This window comes from Myodes glareolus, chromosome 5 (assembly GCF_982192425.1).
Source record: "Myodes glareolus chromosome 5, mMyoGla1.1, whole genome shotgun sequence".
NCBI classification, from domain to species: Eukaryota; Metazoa; Chordata; class Mammalia; order Rodentia; family Cricetidae; genus Myodes; species Myodes glareolus.
In genome coordinates, this window is record NC_142030.1 from 63532481 (window position 1) to 63552002 (window position 19522).

The window sequence follows — 19522 nt, forward strand, 5'->3', positions numbered from 1 at the left end:
ACCTTTATATTTACTTCAAAAATTGTTCTGGTTTAGATGATATTTTGTATGGTTACCTTTTGATTGATTCAAGACAAAGAGAACGGATAAAAGAGCTGGGCTTAAAAGTCTTTTAGCTCAGAAGCACTATATATTTTCAGCAACAATTTTCTTGTTTAAATATTGTCAAAAGTAGGGGGCCAAAGAGATGGCTCAGTGGAAAAGGATGCTTGCTGCTAAGGCTGACTACTTCAGTTTGATCTCTCGTACCTATAAGATGGACCTATCCTCTGCCTTCTACTCACATGTGCAGCACACACACATACATGGAGGGGGGAGAGAAATAATGTAACAAAAGATAAAATTAAAAGAAGGTAAAACATAAATGTAAGCTTTTGTTTCTCATTGTGTTTTGAAAGTAGATTTATTAGATGTATAGCTTGCATTTCAGTTATACTTGTGGTTTACTCAAGTCTTTACATAATCTGTCAACATCTTTCTTGCTTTATCCAAAAAAAATAAAAAATAATAATGTAATTACACTTTAAGTTAATCTGAAATCTTTTAGTTTCTGTTTCCCAGGGGTTCCCTGTTTTGTGGTAAAGGGACAAATACTACTTGAGTCCTTTTTTGTAGGCACAAATAACTTAGGGACTAAAGGACAGTTTTATCACTTATGCATAATGTATAGCAATGACATTAATTAATTTCTTTTCCCTTTCTTTTTCCCTAAGGTTCCTGGATGATACCTGAAGGTTTTTCTACAACAGGGAAGCAGATACTTTCTCAAGCAATAACAGCATGTCTGCTACCAGCTGTCCCTGTGATGCTCTTATTTCACCATGAATATCTTCAAGCAGCAGATACCAACAGTGTAGAAGGGTGCCCAGCAGGAGTGATGACTCTCTTGGACACTGTGATATCAGGATACATTTGACTTATTGTCCTGGGTAGTCTTCTGTAGGATCCTATTGAACTGAATCTTTGTAACATATGACGAAATAATTGGACAGTCCAACCAGATGTATCTTAATATCTGTGATCTTTGTACAGGGAGAATAATGAAAGGTTTCTGCTGAGGTATTGCAGACAAATCAAAATGTCAGAAGTAGTGAAAAAAAGATAAGGAGATGCCATGCTTCTTGTATCTTTGTGGATACGGTACAGAGAGCTTTAAAAAAATACTTTAAAGGACATTGGTAATACACCCCTTCCCATTTGTGTGTGATTATGGTATATGTCCCTGTAAGTATTCATTTGTGTGTGTATATATGTCTACGAGGGTGTAATAAACCTGTGGTCTCAATTTTCCTAGTTATAGGATTTATAAGTATCCATGCCCAGCTATATAGTAAGTTTTTTTTCTAAAATTCTTCATTTTGGCCATTTTCAATGTTAATGCATTTGAGCAAGTTGTAAAATAAAAATTACAAGTTGTTAAATAAAAATTGGTAGAAGTTTTTTTTTTTTTCTTTCTAGATAGGGTCTCAGTAGATAGCCCTTGCTGACCTGGAACTCACTATGTAGCCCATAGAAATCTTTCTGCCTCTACTTCCCAAGTACTGGGATTAAAACTATGTGCTAATATACCTGATCACATACTTGTCTCACCTTCCTTCCTTCCTTCCTTCCTTTATTCCTTTTCTTTCTTTCTGAGACAGGGTTTTCTTGTGTAGCTTTGATTGTCCTTGAACTTACTCTGTAGACCAAATTGTCCTGAACTTCTAGAGATCCAGCTGCTTCTGCCTCCAAGTGCTGGGATTAAAGACATGTGTCACCACCACCCAGCACTTTTTTTTTTTAAAGACAGGGTTTCTTTGTGTATACTTGGCTGTTCTAGACTACCTCTGCAGACCAGGCTGGCCTCAAACTCAGAGATCTGCCTGCCTCTGTCTCTTGAGTGCTGGAGTGAAAGGCATGTGCCACCACTGCCAGATTTGAATGAACATTTCTTGATAGTATTTCTAAAGAATAGATTGTTTCATGAATATTAATGGAAAAATTTTATATTTGAAAAAGAAAATATATTTAAGTATGTACCTCTGTCACTTAATAGCATCATTTGAACTTTAGCTGTATAATATTTTCTAATTGGAAAATACTGAACTAAAGAAGATAAAGTTACCCAGGCTCTATCATAGTTAAGATTGTAGGTTATACATAGTATCAAATGTCTATGTATTACATCCCCACCTTCAGTAGCAGCAGATACCTAATTTTTTGTCTAATGTTTTCTGCAGATACTTTCTGTGGAAACAATCCTACTGTACTATTTGTCAATAAACCTTCGCCTTGCACACAAAAGTGTCAATTTTAGATTATCTTTGTGTGTATATGCTTTAATAATGTGCCATGTATTGAAGTGTTTGCTATGGTATGTATTTTCAATTTACTTTATATAGTATATAGTGCTCTAAGAACTGATGTTGGTAATCACTGTTTCTGAACTTTACTAATCTTTGAGTAACTTTTGTTATATTCACTGACTCTAGAATTCACACATAATTTTAACCCTTTTGGTGGAAATAGCAATTTGTGAGACATGACATTTAATTTAATGGGCTACATTATAGTGAAATTTGGAACTTAAGCTAACATTTCTGATTTTGACTGACCTAATGATTCTTTCTTGTTCAATATAAACATATCTTATTTGTATTTGTTTGAATATATTTTATATTCTTCAGTTTATGTTCATAGCACCTAGAAGTTACTTTGTGCATAGAAAATGCTCAAAAATTTGTTTAAAAAGTTATTGTTTTCATTGAAAAAGACTTGTTTATACTTCTTATTAATACCAATTCTTTACTACTTTTATTATTTTCACTTGTTTATACCAGATCTTAGGGGTTAGCTAAAATACTGTATAGTTATGAATGTTGTACTGTAAATATGGATCTACTGTTAATATTAACTATATATGTTTGCAATGATATTTCTATAGCACCGTTAGTGTTAAACATTAAGTAGTTGATTTAAGAATTGATTTGATATTTGAAAAGTAGTTTAGGGTAATCAAAAAATAGTTTAGGGTAGTCAAAATGTGACTATAAGAGTTTGAGGACAACTTGTTTTAAAGTGTAGGATGATTGTATATATATACATATATATACACACATAAACTTATATATGTACATATATATTCAGGAAGAAGTTAACTTCCAAAATATATGAATTAAGAAAAACAGAAAAATGAAGTAGCATATTTTATTTGAAGTAACAAATGGCATTTTTAAGTGCTGAGGTCAGTTGTAGCACCTGCTTATGCTCAAGGCATCACTGAGCTACAATTGCAGCTCAACAATTTATTCTATTTAAAGGAGTATTTTTGCTTTAAGAAAATTTCAAAAATGATTTCCAAGATTAATATGTTCATTGATAATTTGACTTTCAAATTGAGAAATTTGTTAATATTCAGTAAAATCTTACTTATGTTTCCTAGTGTGAGGTATTGAAAATAGGATCCTTGTTTGACTCCTCTCATCTCAATCTATTTTTATTGTTCAAACTATGTGTGGACTGCGAGATTGGAAGTCTTTGGTGTTTCTAGTGCATAGTTTGAGATGTTAGTTCTGACACTTATTGTAGACCCAGGGATGAGAATAGCTTTTGGAAAGTGTTGTATTTATAGTTCTTTCCCACTTTTGGAAAAATTCTGAGTCATAAATAAATATGAAAATACAAATATAATTTCATAGTCACTAGAGTGCCCTAATGCTAATAGAATAGCTTCAAAATTTTTCACTATTTATCCTGGAAATCATTTTTATACTACAAAACACTGAGTGAAATACTGAAACCTTTTCAAATCATGTTACCATAAACTGCTGTATATGCTGTAAGGGTGTAGCTTCATTGCTGTAGCTCAGTATTTATCTTGTTGAAGCTGAGGGAGTTCCACAGAGAACCTGAGACCTTTAACTAAAACCTTGTTCGTGAATATTCATTGAAAGATGGAGATTCCACCTTCATTTTTGCTTTCATCGTAATATTTTGTAGCCTAGAGACATTTACAAATGAATATAGTTTCTTTTGTGAACTTAACTTAGTTCAATTTATTTTCTTTTGACACAGGTTTCTGTAGCCAAGCCTAGCATTCAACTAGTGACAGTTCTGTTTCAGCCCTTGTAATACTGGGAGTAGAGGTCTGAGCCAACTGTACCTGACTTAAAAAAAATACTTATTTAAACTGGGCAGTGGTGGCACACACCTTTAATCCCAGTTCCCGGGAGGCAGAGGCAGGCAGAGCTCTGTGAGATTGAGGCCAACCTAGTCTACAGAGCAATTTCCAGGACAGCCAGCCAGGGCTACACAGAGAAATCCTGTCTCAGAAATATTTATATTTATCCGATTGCCTGTGAATCTGTGCACCATATCATGCAGGAGTCTGCAGATTTCAGAAGAGGTTGTGGATCTCCTGGAACTGGGATTATAGACAGATGTGAGGACACGTGGGTGTTGGGAACCAAACTTGAGCCCTCTGCAAAAGCATCAAGTGCTTTTAACCACTGAACCATCCTGGATTTTTGTTTTAAAAGTTCATTTTTATCGGGTGGTAGTGGTGCACGCCTTTAATCCCAGCACTCAGGAGGCAGAGGCAGGTTGATCTCTGTGAGTTTGAGGCCAGCCTGGGCTCCAAGAGCTAGTTCCAGGACAGGCTACAAAGCTAAAGAAAAACCCTGTCTCAACAAACAAACAAAAATTCGTTTTTATTAACTTTTTAAACATTAGATTTTAAAGAAACAAAACAAGAATATTTGATAGAAAAAGAAAAGAAAGAAACAAACAACAGAAAAAGAATATTTGACAGATGGCCTTTAAGTTAAACAATTCTTTCTTAGTGAGGCTAGTCTTATTCAATACACTTGGGCATATATATGTAGTCTTGGTTCACACATAGGCATTGATTCATTGATCCTGAGTCTCTGCTTTACTACTCTATGAAAACAAGTCTTTGTTAACAGAGAACTGATGAAAACAATGCTACTTCCTTTAAAAGTCATCAGAACTCTAGACTCTACCTACTCACTTTACTGGTTTACAGAAAGCATTGCAAATACCCATTGGCTTGTTTTGTAAAATTAGTCAAACTGTCTAGTAGAGTGGTTTGTATGAACTGAGTTGGTCAACAAACTCACTATATCTGAAGCTGTATATATGAGATTTGTACTTATTGATGATAGCAAATAATTTCTATTTTCTACAATAGAACAATCTTTCATGTATCTGCCGCCCAAAAGACCCCTGCTGTTCATACTGGGGAGAAGTTGCTTTGATAATAAAATAATAGAATAAAATAATTCTCCCCTGTGACAAATGTGTTGTACAGTTAAGCAGTTTCTTGGAATGTTGCATTGTGTTCATTAGATAGCATAATCTGGGAAAACCTTTCAAAGAAAATATTCCCTAATAATTAAATGCTCTCTGATTCACAAGGTATTTTTTTTTTTGGTTATGTGTTTTGTGCATTTTGTTAGTAAGAGAGATTCTAAATCTCAGTTTACCTTGCTGACTCACTGTCATTTCTGAGTGGACCTGAACCTGCTGCTAGTGTTCATTCTCACATTCCAGTTCCAAGCTTTAGCTCTTTAATACTAGTTCCCTTCAGGTCTCTAGGGTTTATATTAATAGTGTTTACTGTGAATCTTAACTGTGTAGGTGTAAAAATACCCATCATATTTCAACTTAGTTTGTGAAATGATGCATTACTGTTGACTTCATATACTTAAACCTTCTATGGAATTAGTGTGCTTTTTGAGGGATACTTTAGTAATATTTTTTTGATTTCATGCTGATGATGGTATTCATGTATAATAATTTAGAATTAGGATGGTCTGCATTTACTATGGATGGTTATATACCTATCACTTTTTAATGCATACTTAATGAAAATGTTATTATATACCATCCAAATAGTTGAGAGATGCTTATATTGTATTTACTTTCTGTAGTAAAGAAAATTGTGGGTATGGAAAGTTATAGGCTTTCAGAATGGGAGAGAAGACTATCACAGTTCATTGAGTGCTTTTTTTTCTAATTACATTTCCATTTTTACTTTTTTAGGTAAGCAGAATTTTATATAGTTTCTGTACTGCATTCAAACGTTCTTCCAGACAAGTGTCTGATGTTAAAGATTCAATCATCCCGACCCCGGACAGTGATGTATTTACCTTTAGTGTCTCCTTGGAGGTAAAAGAAGATGATGGAAAAGGAAACTTTAGGTGAGAATATCTGAAAAGAATACTCTGAAAAGAAAGCATTGTGTTTGAAATACAGTATTCACTAGCATACTTTCTAGACACTAGATCGTGTTTGTATAAGGCTTTAGACAGGCCCAGAAATATTTGACTGGTGAATGATTATAGTTCACTCTTCTCACACTTCTCTCATAATCACACAGTTTTTTTTAATGATTAAAAGAATCTGATATTATAGAACATTAAAATTGTAAAAAAAGGGCACAGGCTGTAATTTTGTCAACCATGGAGAATTACTTTTTGTTAAAAGTCCTAATTTATTCTCCATTTACTTATTTAATTTATTTTGAACTTTTTTTTTTTTTTTGAGATGAGTTCTCATTGTAGCTTGGGCTGGGCTTGACCTCTATATAGCTGAAGCTTGTCTTGAACTCCTGATTTTCCTGTGTCTAATCCCTGAGTGCTAGGATTATAAATATCTCACTCCCCACTCCCAGCTAGTTAATTTTTTTCCTTTATTGTATTTGTAGGAAAAATTTACAGCTATTTATATACATTTTTCCTCCTTCAGAATTTTTTATTAAATTATTTTTTAAAATCAAAGCCTTAAAAAGATGTATTTGTTTTATGTGTATGATTACTTTGCCTGTGAGTATGTTTGTAAAATGTATGTGCCTGGTGTTCACAGAGGTCAAAAGAGGGCATTGGATCCAGTGGAATGATTGTGAGCTGCCAGGTCAGAACTGAACCTGGGTCCTCTGAAAGAGCAACAATTGCTCTTAATTGCTTATCCAGCCCTCTATCCCCTTATAGAAATATTCTTCACCAAAAATATTTTTAGTAGTTGCTGTTAGCATATTATACAGTTTGATCATCATTTAACTTTTTTCTATTATATATTAAAATGTTTTTTTCCAGTTAAAAAGTGAGCAATTAATAGGAAATGGCCTATTTAACAATCACCTATATACTTTAACAATGTCTTAATTTTTTATTTTTTATCTTTTGATTCAGAGTCTCACTGCATAGCCCTTGGCTGGCCTTGAACTCAAACTCGTGGAGGCGGGCCTGGCCCTGCCTTCCCAGTCCTGGGATTAAAGTGCACTACCACACTCAACCTTTAGTTGTAACAATAGTTACAAAGTATTGCCAGATACTTATGTGTATTTTTACCAATTAAAAAAGTGAATATCATATTAAATAAGTTTCTGAAAGCATTTTTCTTTTTCTGACAGGGCAACCTGTATTTTAAGTTTTATTTGTTCATTATGAGAATATTTACTTTATTCTTTGTTAGACTTTGATTAACTTTCTATATATGATTTGTATCTTTTTTGTCCATCTTTTATTTATATTTACTTGGACATGTTAAAGTAATCTTAAATTCTTGATATTTAAAAGAGTAAAGTGTTCCTTACTGTTTTTTTCTTGGTTTAATTATGGTACAGGTGCTCATAACCACCCAGCAGCTGAACCAGAATATGACAGTCTTTAAAAATTAAACAAGCAGTATCTGAAAATTTGTTATAATTTAAAAGCTAAATTTGAAATTATATTATGTTTTCATAGTTTTAAATACTGCATTTATCTGGATTGAGAGATAAACTTAGAAGGATCTTGTAATTTGTGTTCAAAATTTTTATGAGTTTTATTTTTCTAGCTGCCAAATTTACTGTTCTCTACTTGTAGTTGTGTGAGATTCAGTATGACTTAAGAATATAGTATTCTTGCCTGGTGATGGGGGCACACTCCTGTAATCCCAGCATTTGTGAGGTAGAGACAGGCAGATCTCTGAGTTCTAGACCAGCCTGGTTTATACACTGAGTTCCAAGACAGCCAGGGCTGCACAGAGAAACCCTGTCTGGAGAAACAAACAAACCAACAAGAAAGAATATAGTGTTCTTGGCTTAATACTTTGTTGTTTTGTTCTCATTTTAGACTGTGTTATTTTATTCTACTATTATATTGCTAATTTTTGTTCTTTTTGAATATTTCAGTCCTGTGCCTAAGGATAGAGATAAATTTTATTTCAAAATAAAGCAAGGAGTAGAGAAGAAGGTTGTGATTACAGTTCAGCAACTTTCTAACAAAGAATTAGCTATTGAGAGGTAAGCAGTTTGTTCTTACTCAGCAGTTTGTTATAGCTCAGACTGGGATTACCGTTGTTAACGTGTATCAGATGCCTCGTATTGAATATATACGGCTGTACAGCTCACTGTGGTTTTTAAGTGTATCTTGCTTCTGTCTGTCCTGTCCCTCCCACTTCTCCATTTCTCTTACCATGTACCCTACAGAGCCCCTTTCACTCTTTAAATCCTTTTTGCTTATATTCTATTTTTTATTAACACTTATTTACATGGAGGGAAATCATTTATTTTTATTTTGTATCTTTTAAAGCTTCTGAAATTCCAGTAACAAACGGGAAAATGTTGGAGGAGGAGGTGCATGTTTGTGCTGACCACCCAGAACTGAAATAATCATATAGAAACTGTATTAATCAAAACACTGCTTGGCCTCATTAGCTCTAGCTTCTTATTGGCTAACTCCTCCATCTTAATTTAACCCATCTCCATTAATCTGTGTATCACCACGAGGTTGTGGCCTACCAGCAAAGTTTCATCACGTCTCCTGCAGTGGATCCATGGTGTCTCTCTGACTCCACATTCTTTCTCCCAGCATTCCGTTTAGTTTTCCCCACCTAGCTCTGTTCTCCTACAGCTCTGCTATAGGCCCAAAGCAGTTCCTTTATTAACTAATGAAAGCAACACATAGACAGAAGGACCTCCTACACTAAGAAAATGTGTGTGTATTTATTCGTAGGAATGCTTTTAAGTAAGTAAATGTTTCAGAGGGCCAAAAAATTTTATATAAAGTCACTAACATAATCATTTCTCTCAAAATTTGATTTTAGATGGCAGTTATTATTTATAATGTAATATATTTTTAGTGGTTGACAGAAAACAAAGGAGAAAAATGGACAAGAATAGAATAGAAAAATCGCTGGAAAGTTATTCAGTTCTAAAGTCAATTTACAAATAAAGAAGATTCAAATTAAAGGAACCATATGTATTCAATTACAATATGAAGTAAAGATGAGGATATGAGAATCTCCTCATTAATAATCTTATATTATTAATGGAATTATCAGTTGTTGCATACACTCAAAAACCAAGCCAAGCGAGGCAGTAGTTATCGCTATAGCCCTTTATTTCCTCTTACTTTGAAAGAGAGAAATTTTGTCACAGAATGTTTATATTATTTTATTCTACTATAGTAGTATTTCCTCAACTTCTAGATAACTTTCATTGGTGTGTATTATATCTAAATGTTTTATTCATTTATACATTTATAACATACTCATTCACTCTTCGTCTCTTTTCCCTGTGGCTCTCTCATTTTGTTTTTCTTTTCTTCTTCCAAATGGTTCCCATTATACTTCTCCTGCCACTCCGTCTATAGATTACAGTTTCCTGTAGATGACATATATATTTTATGGTTGAATAAGACTCCATTATGTACATTTTCTTTATCTATTCATCCATTACAGGCACTTAGGCTTTTTCTATGATGTTGTTATTAGGAGTAGTGCTGCAGTAAGTGTGGGTATGCAGGTATTTTTATTGTGTGCTGACTTTGAGTGCTTCATTTCTTTCCAATTCTACACTAGAATTGTGCAATACAAGCAGATGGTAGTTCAGTTTCTAGTTTGGTGAGGCACTGCCATAGTGATTTCCATAATGGCTATACTAATTTTCATCCCCAAATGTGAATGATTAATTTACTCCTCAGCCCTCTCTCATCCTCACCAGCATTTGTTTGTTGTCTTTTTAATGCTAGCCATTCATTTTAGCTGGAGTGAAATGGAATCTCAGTGTAGTTTTTATTTGTATTTACTTGATACCTAAAGAATGATGATCATTTCTTCATGGGTTTATTGGTCATTTGTACTTTCTTTGAGGACTATTCAATTCATTTGCTCATTCATTGATTGGGTTATTTGTTCTGTTTTTTAAAATTAGTTTTTATGTATTTTGAAAATTAATCACTTAACAGAGGATAACAGGTAAAACTTTGTTCTATTCTGTGGGTGTCTCTTCATGCCAATGCTTGCCACTTTTGCAGAAGCTTTTTAATGTGTGCAGTCTCATTTGTTAATTCTTGCTATTATATTCTGGTGTAATATAGTTCCAGTGAGAAAGTCATTGCCTATCCTTACATCTGAAAGTGTTTTCTGCATGTTTCTTTTTTCCTAATAGCTCAAAATTGCAAGGTCTTTTATCCATACTGAGTTGATTTTTCTAGCAGGAGAGATAACTATCATGATAATCTCATTCTTTCAATTATCTGTTGCATTTAGTTAATTAATTTATTTAAATTATTTTATAAATTATTTATAAATTATTTTATAAAGTAAATTATTTAGTTAATTTATTGGTTAATAAATTCATGCTAAATTCTTTGGTTCCTTTTGCATTCTTTTTGTTAGCTGATCTCTAAATGGGAATTGGCTTGGGATTGCTTTAGGCTTGCCAAAACAATGCTTTCTTTGACAGAATTAACTATCTGTGATATAGGAGATTTTGTAAATACTTAGTTTAATATGTTTCAAAAAGAAACAAACCTTGCAATTTATTACGCTCAAATTGTAAATGGTAGAATTTAATTATCCAGTAGGTGGCAGTCTCATCAAGAGAATTCTTACACTAAAAAGGTAATTTTTGTAGTAGAAAGACAGTTGGTGTGAAAGAATATACTTCAGGTTATATATTCTGAGTGTGTCTTGTCATGGAGAAAATAAATTTTATTTAAAAATCAAATATGTAAAAAACAAAATAAAAATATAGAATTTCAATCACACCTCAAAGTAGAAAGAATAATACACTAAACCTTAGGTGCTCTAGTTTTTTTGGTTTGTTTGATAGACTACAGTTTTTGTTAGGAAAGAAGTCACTTCTTTATTTCTTTGCACTCTTGGACACCTCATATAGTGAGATTTCATATGTTGATATTGATATACTGCAGTTGTCTTTCTCAATCCTTATTAGAAAGTACGATGCTTATCTTAACTCCTAGCACAGTGCTTGAAACACAGGTTTAGAGTTAGTTACCCTCATTTAACACTTTCTGCTCTGAGCACTGTTCTAGGCACTGTGACCTATGAGTATAGATAATGCTATGTTGTTTCACAATTGAGGAAAGTGAGGCATGGAGGTTTAGTGCCTTAGCTGTGATAAGACAGATAATTTTTTTTAACTTTTATTTTTTTATTAATTTCCATCTTCTCCCCTCCTCCTGCTTCCCTCCCCTCCCCTCCCTGAGCTCTCCCTCCCCCTCCTTCTCCAGGCCAAAGAGCAGTCAGGGTTCCCTACCCTATGGGAAGTCCAAGGTCCTCCCTGCTCCCCCCAGGTCCAGGAAGGTGAGCATCCAAACAGACAAGGCTCCCACAAAGCCCGTTCATCCAGTAGAATCCCTTGGCTTCTCAGAAGACAGATAATTTTGAGTTGAGTCTGTCTTCTACTATAACTCATGTTTTTACTTTTCCACTTCTGTTTGCAAATTCAGATAAATGAATGAACTCTATAAAATTTTTATTGCCTAAATTGTGTTGAAATATGAAACACATTATTTAAACCTGTATGTAATAAAATACTGTATTTTTTGAAGAGATATGAGAATTGTTCCCTGTCTGAACAATTTCTACTATTCTTTCCTTTTCTGGCTTATCCATGTTAGATGTGACATATAAAGCTTTAAGAACTGGACAGAAGATAGAGAACACTAATTGTTATACTTGTACTTAGTTTTTGATAGCTATTAGACAATTTAGTTGTTTTGGCAGCACATGAGAAAGAAAGATGCTATTATGATTACTCCATTTGTGTAGCTGATGGAGCAGAGGCTTAACAGTAGTAACACAAGTCACTTGGCCAGAAGCTAGAGATTTAAACAAGGCCATCTGATTTCTGAGTATTGTATTTTTTTTGAGATACGGTTTTCAGTGTAACAGCTCTAGCTGTCCTGGAACTAGCTCTTGTAGACAAGGATGGCCTTGAACTCACAGAGGTCTACCTACCTCTGCCTCCTGAGTGTTGGGATTAAAGACACGTGCCACCATCGCCCAGCTAACTAGAAGTATTCTAATAATGGTAGTTTTAGGCTATGTGGAAGGGTATTTGGGAAGAGATTTTAATTCAGGATGTTACTGTACCATTCTGTTCCCAGTGTTATCTCCTTGTTTGGTGTGCTAGCTAGAATGAATTAATGCTTCAGAAGCCTGAGTACAGTGATTAGCTTTGGGGCAAGTGTACAATTCAGTTTGGACTAAGAGCAGACATTGCCAGAAAATAAGTATTTATATGAGTTACTTTTTAAAATTGATTTTTATTGAGGTCTACATTTTTCTCTGCTCCCCTCCCTGACTCTCCCACCCCCCCTTCTGCCCGCCCCCAAGGTCCCCATGCTCCCAATTTACTCAGGAGATCTTGTCTTTTTCTACTTTCTACTTCCCATGTAGATTAGATCTATGTAAGTCTCTCTTAGTGTCCTCATTGTTGTCTAAGTTCTCTGGGATTGTGGTTTGTAGGCTGGTTTTCTTTGCTTTATGTTTAAAAACCGCCTATGAGTGAGTACATGTGATAATTGTCTTTCTATGTCTGGGTTACCTCACTCAAAATAATGTTTTCTAGCTTCATCCATTTTTCTGTAAAATTCAAGATGTCATCATTTTTTTCTGCTGTGTAGTACTCTATTGTGTAAATGTACCACATTTTCCTTATTCATTCTTTGGTTGAGGGACATTGGTGTTTCCAGGTTCTGGCTATGACAAAGCTGCTATGAACATAGTTGAGCACATGTCTTTGTGGCACGATTGAGCATCCTTTGGATATTTACCCAAAGTATAAACTGGGTATTACTGGGTCTTGAGGAAGTTTATTTCCTAATTTTCTGAGAAATTGCCACACTGATATCCAAAGGGGTTGTACCAGCTTGCATTCCCACTAGCAATGCAGAAGTGTTCCCCTTTCCTCACAACCTCTCCAGCATAATTTGTCATCAGTGTTTTTGATCTTGGCCATTCTTGCAGGTGTAAGATGGCTATCAGAGTTGTTTTTATTTACATGACTAAGGATGTTGAACATTTCCTTAAGTGTCTTTTAGCCATTTTAGATTCCTCTGTTGAGAGTTCTCTGTTTAGGTCTGTACTCCATTTTTTTAAATTGGATTATGTGTTCTTTTGGTGACCAATTTCTTGAGTTCTTTGTATATTTTGGAGATCAGACCTCTGTCTGATGTGGGGTTAGTGAAGATCTTTTCCCATTCTGTAGGCTGCCATTTTGTCTTATTGACCATGCCCTTTGCCTTACAGAAGCTTTTCAGTTTCAGGAGGTCCCATTTATTAATTGTTTCTCTCAGTGTCTGTGCTACTGGGGTTATATTTAGGAAGTGATCTCCAGTGCCAATGTGTTCAAGTGTATTTCCCACTTTCTTTTCTATAAGGTTCAATGTTGCTGACTTTATGTTGAGGTCTTTGATCCATTTGGACTTGAGTTTTGTGCATGGTGATAGATATGGGTCTATTTTCATTTTTCTACATGTTGATATCCAGTTATGCCAGCACCACTTGTTAAATATGCTTTTTATCCCCCCCCCACTTGATATTTTTTGCTTCTTGTCAAAAATCAGGTGTTCGAAGATGTGTGGATTGGTATCTGTGTCTTCTATTCGGTTCCATTGGTCCTCCTGTCTGTTCTTATACCAATACCAGGCTGTTTCCAGTACTGTAGCTTATTTGAGTTACTTTTAGAAATTAACATATAACTTACCATTTTTACAAAGTACATGTAATGGGGCATACTGGGGGTATTTCTGTACATGTATAAATTTGTATCATAATGTCCATCCACCTTTGTTCTACCTAGCACCACACCTTTCCCTCTTCTCTTCAGCATTTTTATCTTTTTATGTCTGTCTGTCTTTCTGTCTTTCTGTGTCTCTATCTATCTACCCATCTATCTACCTGTCTGTCTGTCTATCTATCTATCTATCTATCTATCTATCTATCTATCTATCTATCTTTGTTTTTTCGAGACAGGGTTTATCTGTGTAGCTTCGATCATGATCCTATTCTGGAACTCGCTCTGTAGATGAGGCTGGCCTTGAACTCATAGATACCTGCCTGTTTCTGCCTCCCCGAGTGCTGGGATTAAAGATGTGCACCACCGCCACCTGGATTTGTCTTTTAAAAGAATCTTTTAATGTTTTCTCATTAGTCTCCCCTCTTACTCTTCCCATCTCTAATGTCTACTGTTTCAGATGTCTACAGGCTATTTTTTTTAATATATGAAAGAATGTAATATTTTATTTTTTCTGTGTCTGGCTTGTCTCCTTGCCAAATTAATGCAAATGACCGCATCTTATTGTGTGTGTATTTCTATGTGTGCTTGTGTTCATTTGTGTGTAGGTGCACATGTCTGGATGTGAAGTCCAGAGGTTACCCTCAGGTGTTGTTCTTCAGTGCTGTCTACTTCTTCCCCCCACCACCGCGAGACAGGGTTTCTCTGTAGCTTGGTGCCTGTCTTGGAACTAGCTCCTGTAGACCAGGCTGGCCTTGAACTCACAGATTCGCCTGCCTTTGCCTCACGAGTGCTGGGATTAAAGGCGTGTGCCACCTCCACCCAACTCTATTTCATTTTTAATGGCAGAGCGATATTCCATGTGTAAACATGCCACATTTTATTCACTCATTCACTGAAGGGCATCTGGGTTTGTTGGTTCCTTATGGCTGTTGTGAATAGTGTTACAATAATATGGATGTGACAGTGTATTTTTAGTGTAAATATTTAATCCCCTGTGGCTATTCATTCATGTTCTCTGAAACCTTCTCTCATATATCTCCAGGGTTGGAATTGTGGGATCATATGGTAGTTCAATAACTGCACTACTTTATACATACATTTATATATATCTTATATATGTATGTTTTCTATATATTCAGCAATCATACATATTTAAGTAAATATGTATGAGTTTCCATGTGCCTATATGCTCATCAGGATTTGTTATATTGTCTTTAGTTTTTCATTAACATCTATTAATTGTTCAAATAATAAGATTCCTTGTTTTGCTTGTTTTAGAAATACATGTGTAGTATGTTTTAAAATATACTTTTATTTTCATAGCCCCTTTATCCAGTCTTAACCTCTCTATTCCCTTTTCCCCTCTACTGCTATGTTTGAATTTTTTTTATTATATTTGTCTCTGTGAAGGTGTTGGATCCCCTGTGACTAGAGTTACAGACAGTATTGAGCTGCCATGTGGGTGTTGGCAATTAAACCTAGGACCTCTGGAAGAGCAACCCAGTGTTCTTAACCACCGACCCTTTGCTCTATGTCCTGTATTTTCTTCATTCATCCATCCATCAGTGGATACATAGGCTGATTATATAATTGTAGTGAATAGTAGACTTGAATGTGCATTTATCTGTTTTGTGTCAGTTTAGGTTTTTCCCTCTGTTTATACTCAGGAGTGGTATAGTTGGATCAGATAGTAGTTTTATTTTTAGCGTTTTGAGTAGTCTCCACTCTGATTTGCATTGTGGCTGTACTATTTTGAATTCCCACCAGTAGAATATGAGAGTTCTTTCTCCCATTTGTGTTCTTCTTATCATTTGTTGTTTGATTTCTTCATAATAACCATCTGACTGAATAAATTGAGAGAATCTCAATAAATTGTTGATTTCCATTTCCATAATAGTTAAGTGTGTTGAAAATTTTTATGTAATTATTGGTTATTTGCACTGCCAAATTTTTCAATTTATTGGTTGGGTTATTTTCCATTTTGGGATGTTTGATTTTTTTTGGGTGTTGTTTATATATTCTGTATATTATTCCCTGGCAGACAAATATCTGGCAAAGGTTTTCTTTTTTTTTTTTTGAAAGTAATTTTATTAAATTATAAAAGTTTCCATTTCCGTCCCTCCTCCCAACACCCTCCCACTCCCCCCACTCCCTCTCCTCCTCCCTCTCCATCCCTAAGAGCAGTCAGGGTTTCCTGCCCTGTGGGAAGTTCAAGTTCCTCCCCCCTCCCTCCAGGTCCAGGAAGGTGAGTGTCCAGATAGACTGGATCCCCAAAATCCAGTGTATGCAGAGGAAACAAGTCCCAGTGTCATTGTCAATGGCTTTTCAGAAAAACTCCGGGCCAGCCACATTCAGAGAATCTGGTTGGATGGCGTCCTCGTTCAGTCCCAGTCCAACTGGCCTTGGTAAACTCTCATTAGATCCGTCCCCTTGTATCAGTGGGTGATCGCATCCCTCGCAGTCCTGATTTTCTTTTTCATCATTTTCTTCCTCCTTCTGCTCCTCATTTGGACCTTGGGGGGCTCAGTCCGGTGCTTCAATGTGGGTCTCCGTCTGTATCGCCATCCATCGTCGGATGAAGGTTCCCTCTGGTGTTGCCTTCTTTGCTCACGTTCTCTTTCCTTCTGCTTCTCTTTTGGACCTAGGGAGTTAAGTCCAGTGTTCCAATGTGGGTCTCTGTCTCTATCTCCATCCATCGCCAGATGAAGGTTCGATGGTGATAAGCAAAATATTCATCAGTATGGTTATGGGCCAAGGCCGGTTCAGGCACCCTCTCCTCTGTCCAGAGAACAATCTGGGGGTCTCTCCTTGGACCTGGGATCCCATTTATAATCAAGTCTCCTGTAAACCCTAAAATGACTCCCTTAGTTGAAATATATTCTTCCCTGCTCCCATATCCATCCTTCCTCCCTTCCCCCATCCCAGTCCACCGAGCTTTCCCCATTCCTCCCCTACTCCCTTCTCTCTAACCCTCTCCCCTTCCAACACCCCTCCCACCCGCCCCATGCACCCGAGGTTACCTGGGACTCTTGTCTATTTCCAATCTCTAGGAGGATAGCTACATGATTTTCATCAGTTTCACCTTGTTATTTAGCTTCTCTAGGATCACGAATAATAGGCTCAAAGACTTTTAATTATGGTTAGAATCCACTTATGAGTGAATACATACCATATTCCTCTTTTTGGGTCTGGGTTACCTCACTCAGTAAAGCGTTTTCTATTTCCATCCATTTGCATGCAAAATTCAAGATGTCATTGTTTTTTACCGCTGAGTAAAACTCTAATGTGTATATGTTCCACACCTTTCTTAACCATTCTTCTATTGAGGGGCACCTAGGTTGTTTCCAGGTTCTGGCTATTACAAATAGTGCTGCTATGAACATAGTTGAACAAATGCTTTTGTAGTATGTTAGGGCATCTCTTAGGTATATTCCCAAGAGTGGAATTGCTGGGTCCTGAGGGAGGTTGACTCCCAGTTTCCTGAGAAACCACCACACTGATTTCCACAGTGGCTGCACAAGTTTACATTCCCACCAACAATGGATGAGTGTTCCCCTCATTCCACATCCTCTCCAGCATAGGCTATCCTTGGTGTTTTTGAGTTTGGCTATTCTGACAGGTGTAAGATGATATCTCAAAGTTGTTTTGATTTGCATTTCCCTGATCGCTAAGGAGGTTGAGCATGACCTTAAGTGCCTTTTGGCCATTCGAAGTTCATCTGTTGTGAATTCTCTGTTCAGTTCAGTACCCCATTTTTTAATTGGGTTAATTAGAGTTTTAGTGTCTAGTTTCTTGAGTTCTTTATATATTTTGGAGATCAGACCTTTGTCTGATGAGGGGTTGGTGAAGATCTTCTCCCAGTCAGAAGGTAGCCTTTTTGTCTTACTGACAGTGTCCTTTGCTTTACAGAAGCTTCTCAGTTTCAGGAGGTCCCATTTATTCATTGTTTCTCTTATTGTCTGCGCTTCTGGGGTTCTGTTTAGGAAGTGGTCTCCTGTGCCTATATCTTGTAGACTACTTCCCACTTTCTCTTCTATCAGGTTCAAAGTGGTCGGATTAATGTTGATGTCTTTAATCCATATGGACCTGAATTTTTTGCATGGTGATAGATATGGATCTATTTTCATTCTTCTACAGGTTGACATCCAGTTATGGCAAAGGTTTTCTTCTAACTTGTGGGTTCTCTCTCTTTCTCTCTGTCTCTCTGTTTCTCTGTCTCTCTCTCTGTCTCTCTTTCTCTCTCTTAACAGGTTTCTATGTAGCCTTCGAGCCTGTCCTGGAACTAGCTCTTGTAGACCAGGCTGGCCTTGAACTCACAAAGATCTGCCTGCCTCTGCCTCCCAAGTGCTGGGACTAAAGGCATGTGCCACCACTGCTTGACTATGTAGGTAGTCTCTTTCTGCTGGTAATTATTTCGCTGTGCAGAAACCTTTTAAATTTAATTTTGATGCAGTTTCATGTATAATCCAGAGTGTTAGAGTCATATTCAGGGAAAATTTTGCCTCTACCTGGATTACTTTTTTTTGGTATCTTTGAAACACATCTTTTCACTACCTGTAGCATTACCTACATTGAAGCTTATTATATAGACCAGGATGACTTTAAACTCATGGCAATTCTTCCTCAGCCTTCCGAATGGTGGGATTATTGTCATGTCCTCCATGTCCAGATGAAAGCAAGAATTATTGGTTATATTATTTCTTTGTGAGTCTAAAGTTTCATATCTAATTTATTTCTTATCATAACTTAGGAAAATTATAACTATCTTCTTCAACTTTTTCAAAGACTCCAGAAGGAATCTTTAATATTAGGTAATATATTAATATTACCTAAGTAAACAGGAAGTGCCTTATATGCAACTTCCAAAATTCTAGAATTGACAGAGACATCTTGCCGCCTGGACAGTCACTCAAAGTTCTTCTGTAATGTTGGAGCATCTACCTTCAGCCTAAGGCTCATAGTGTCTGGTAGACTTTTCCGTGAAGCAGGAAATTTGAAGATCTATTCTGCCTTGTAAAGGCAAAGTTCATCAGTTGCTTTCTTCTGTGTCCTCCAGAATATCTGGCAGTTTTTTCTTTGAAGCAGGAACCCTGAAGGACCATCCTATCTTTTGGAAAGTTCAGCAGTCACTTTTTTTTTGTGGGTCCTGCGTGTCCAGTTTATACAGCATACCATCAATCAGTCCAGGCAAGAGCAGTTTCTTGCCCAAATGGCTCACAAACTCCATAAGGAGACTCTTCGATGCTCATCTTCCTCTTGAAGTAATTGGTGCTACCAGGAGCAGACATGTCTCATTGTTGAAAAAAGCCTAAGTTTTAAAAACATTTTAAATGCCATATTCCATACATCTTTGAAGTGTTGAAGATTATTTATCTAACTGAAAAATATCTCTGTATATCTTAAAAACCTAACTAATATAACTACAAGATTGACTATTATAAATGAGTATTAATTTGTAATTTTTAATTATGCTTTACATTTCTAAATGAG

General features: G+C 35.9%; 1 protein-coding gene across 4 annotated transcripts in view; it reads left to right on the top strand.

The window, feature by feature from the left end:
- Rabgap1l (RAB GTPase activating protein 1 like) overlaps positions 1–19522 on the top strand; it is a 632406-nt gene that overhangs the window by 64578 nt on the left and 548306 nt on the right. For all 4 annotated transcript variants that reach the window (XM_087906361.1, XM_087906363.1, XM_087906362.1 and 1 more), the window contains 2 exons: positions 6043–6200; positions 8174–8284. In XM_087906361.1, coding sequence (XP_087762487.1) covers positions 6043–6200; positions 8174–8284 — 269 coding nt within the window. The remainder of the gene's footprint in view (positions 1–6042; positions 6201–8173; positions 8285–19522) is intronic.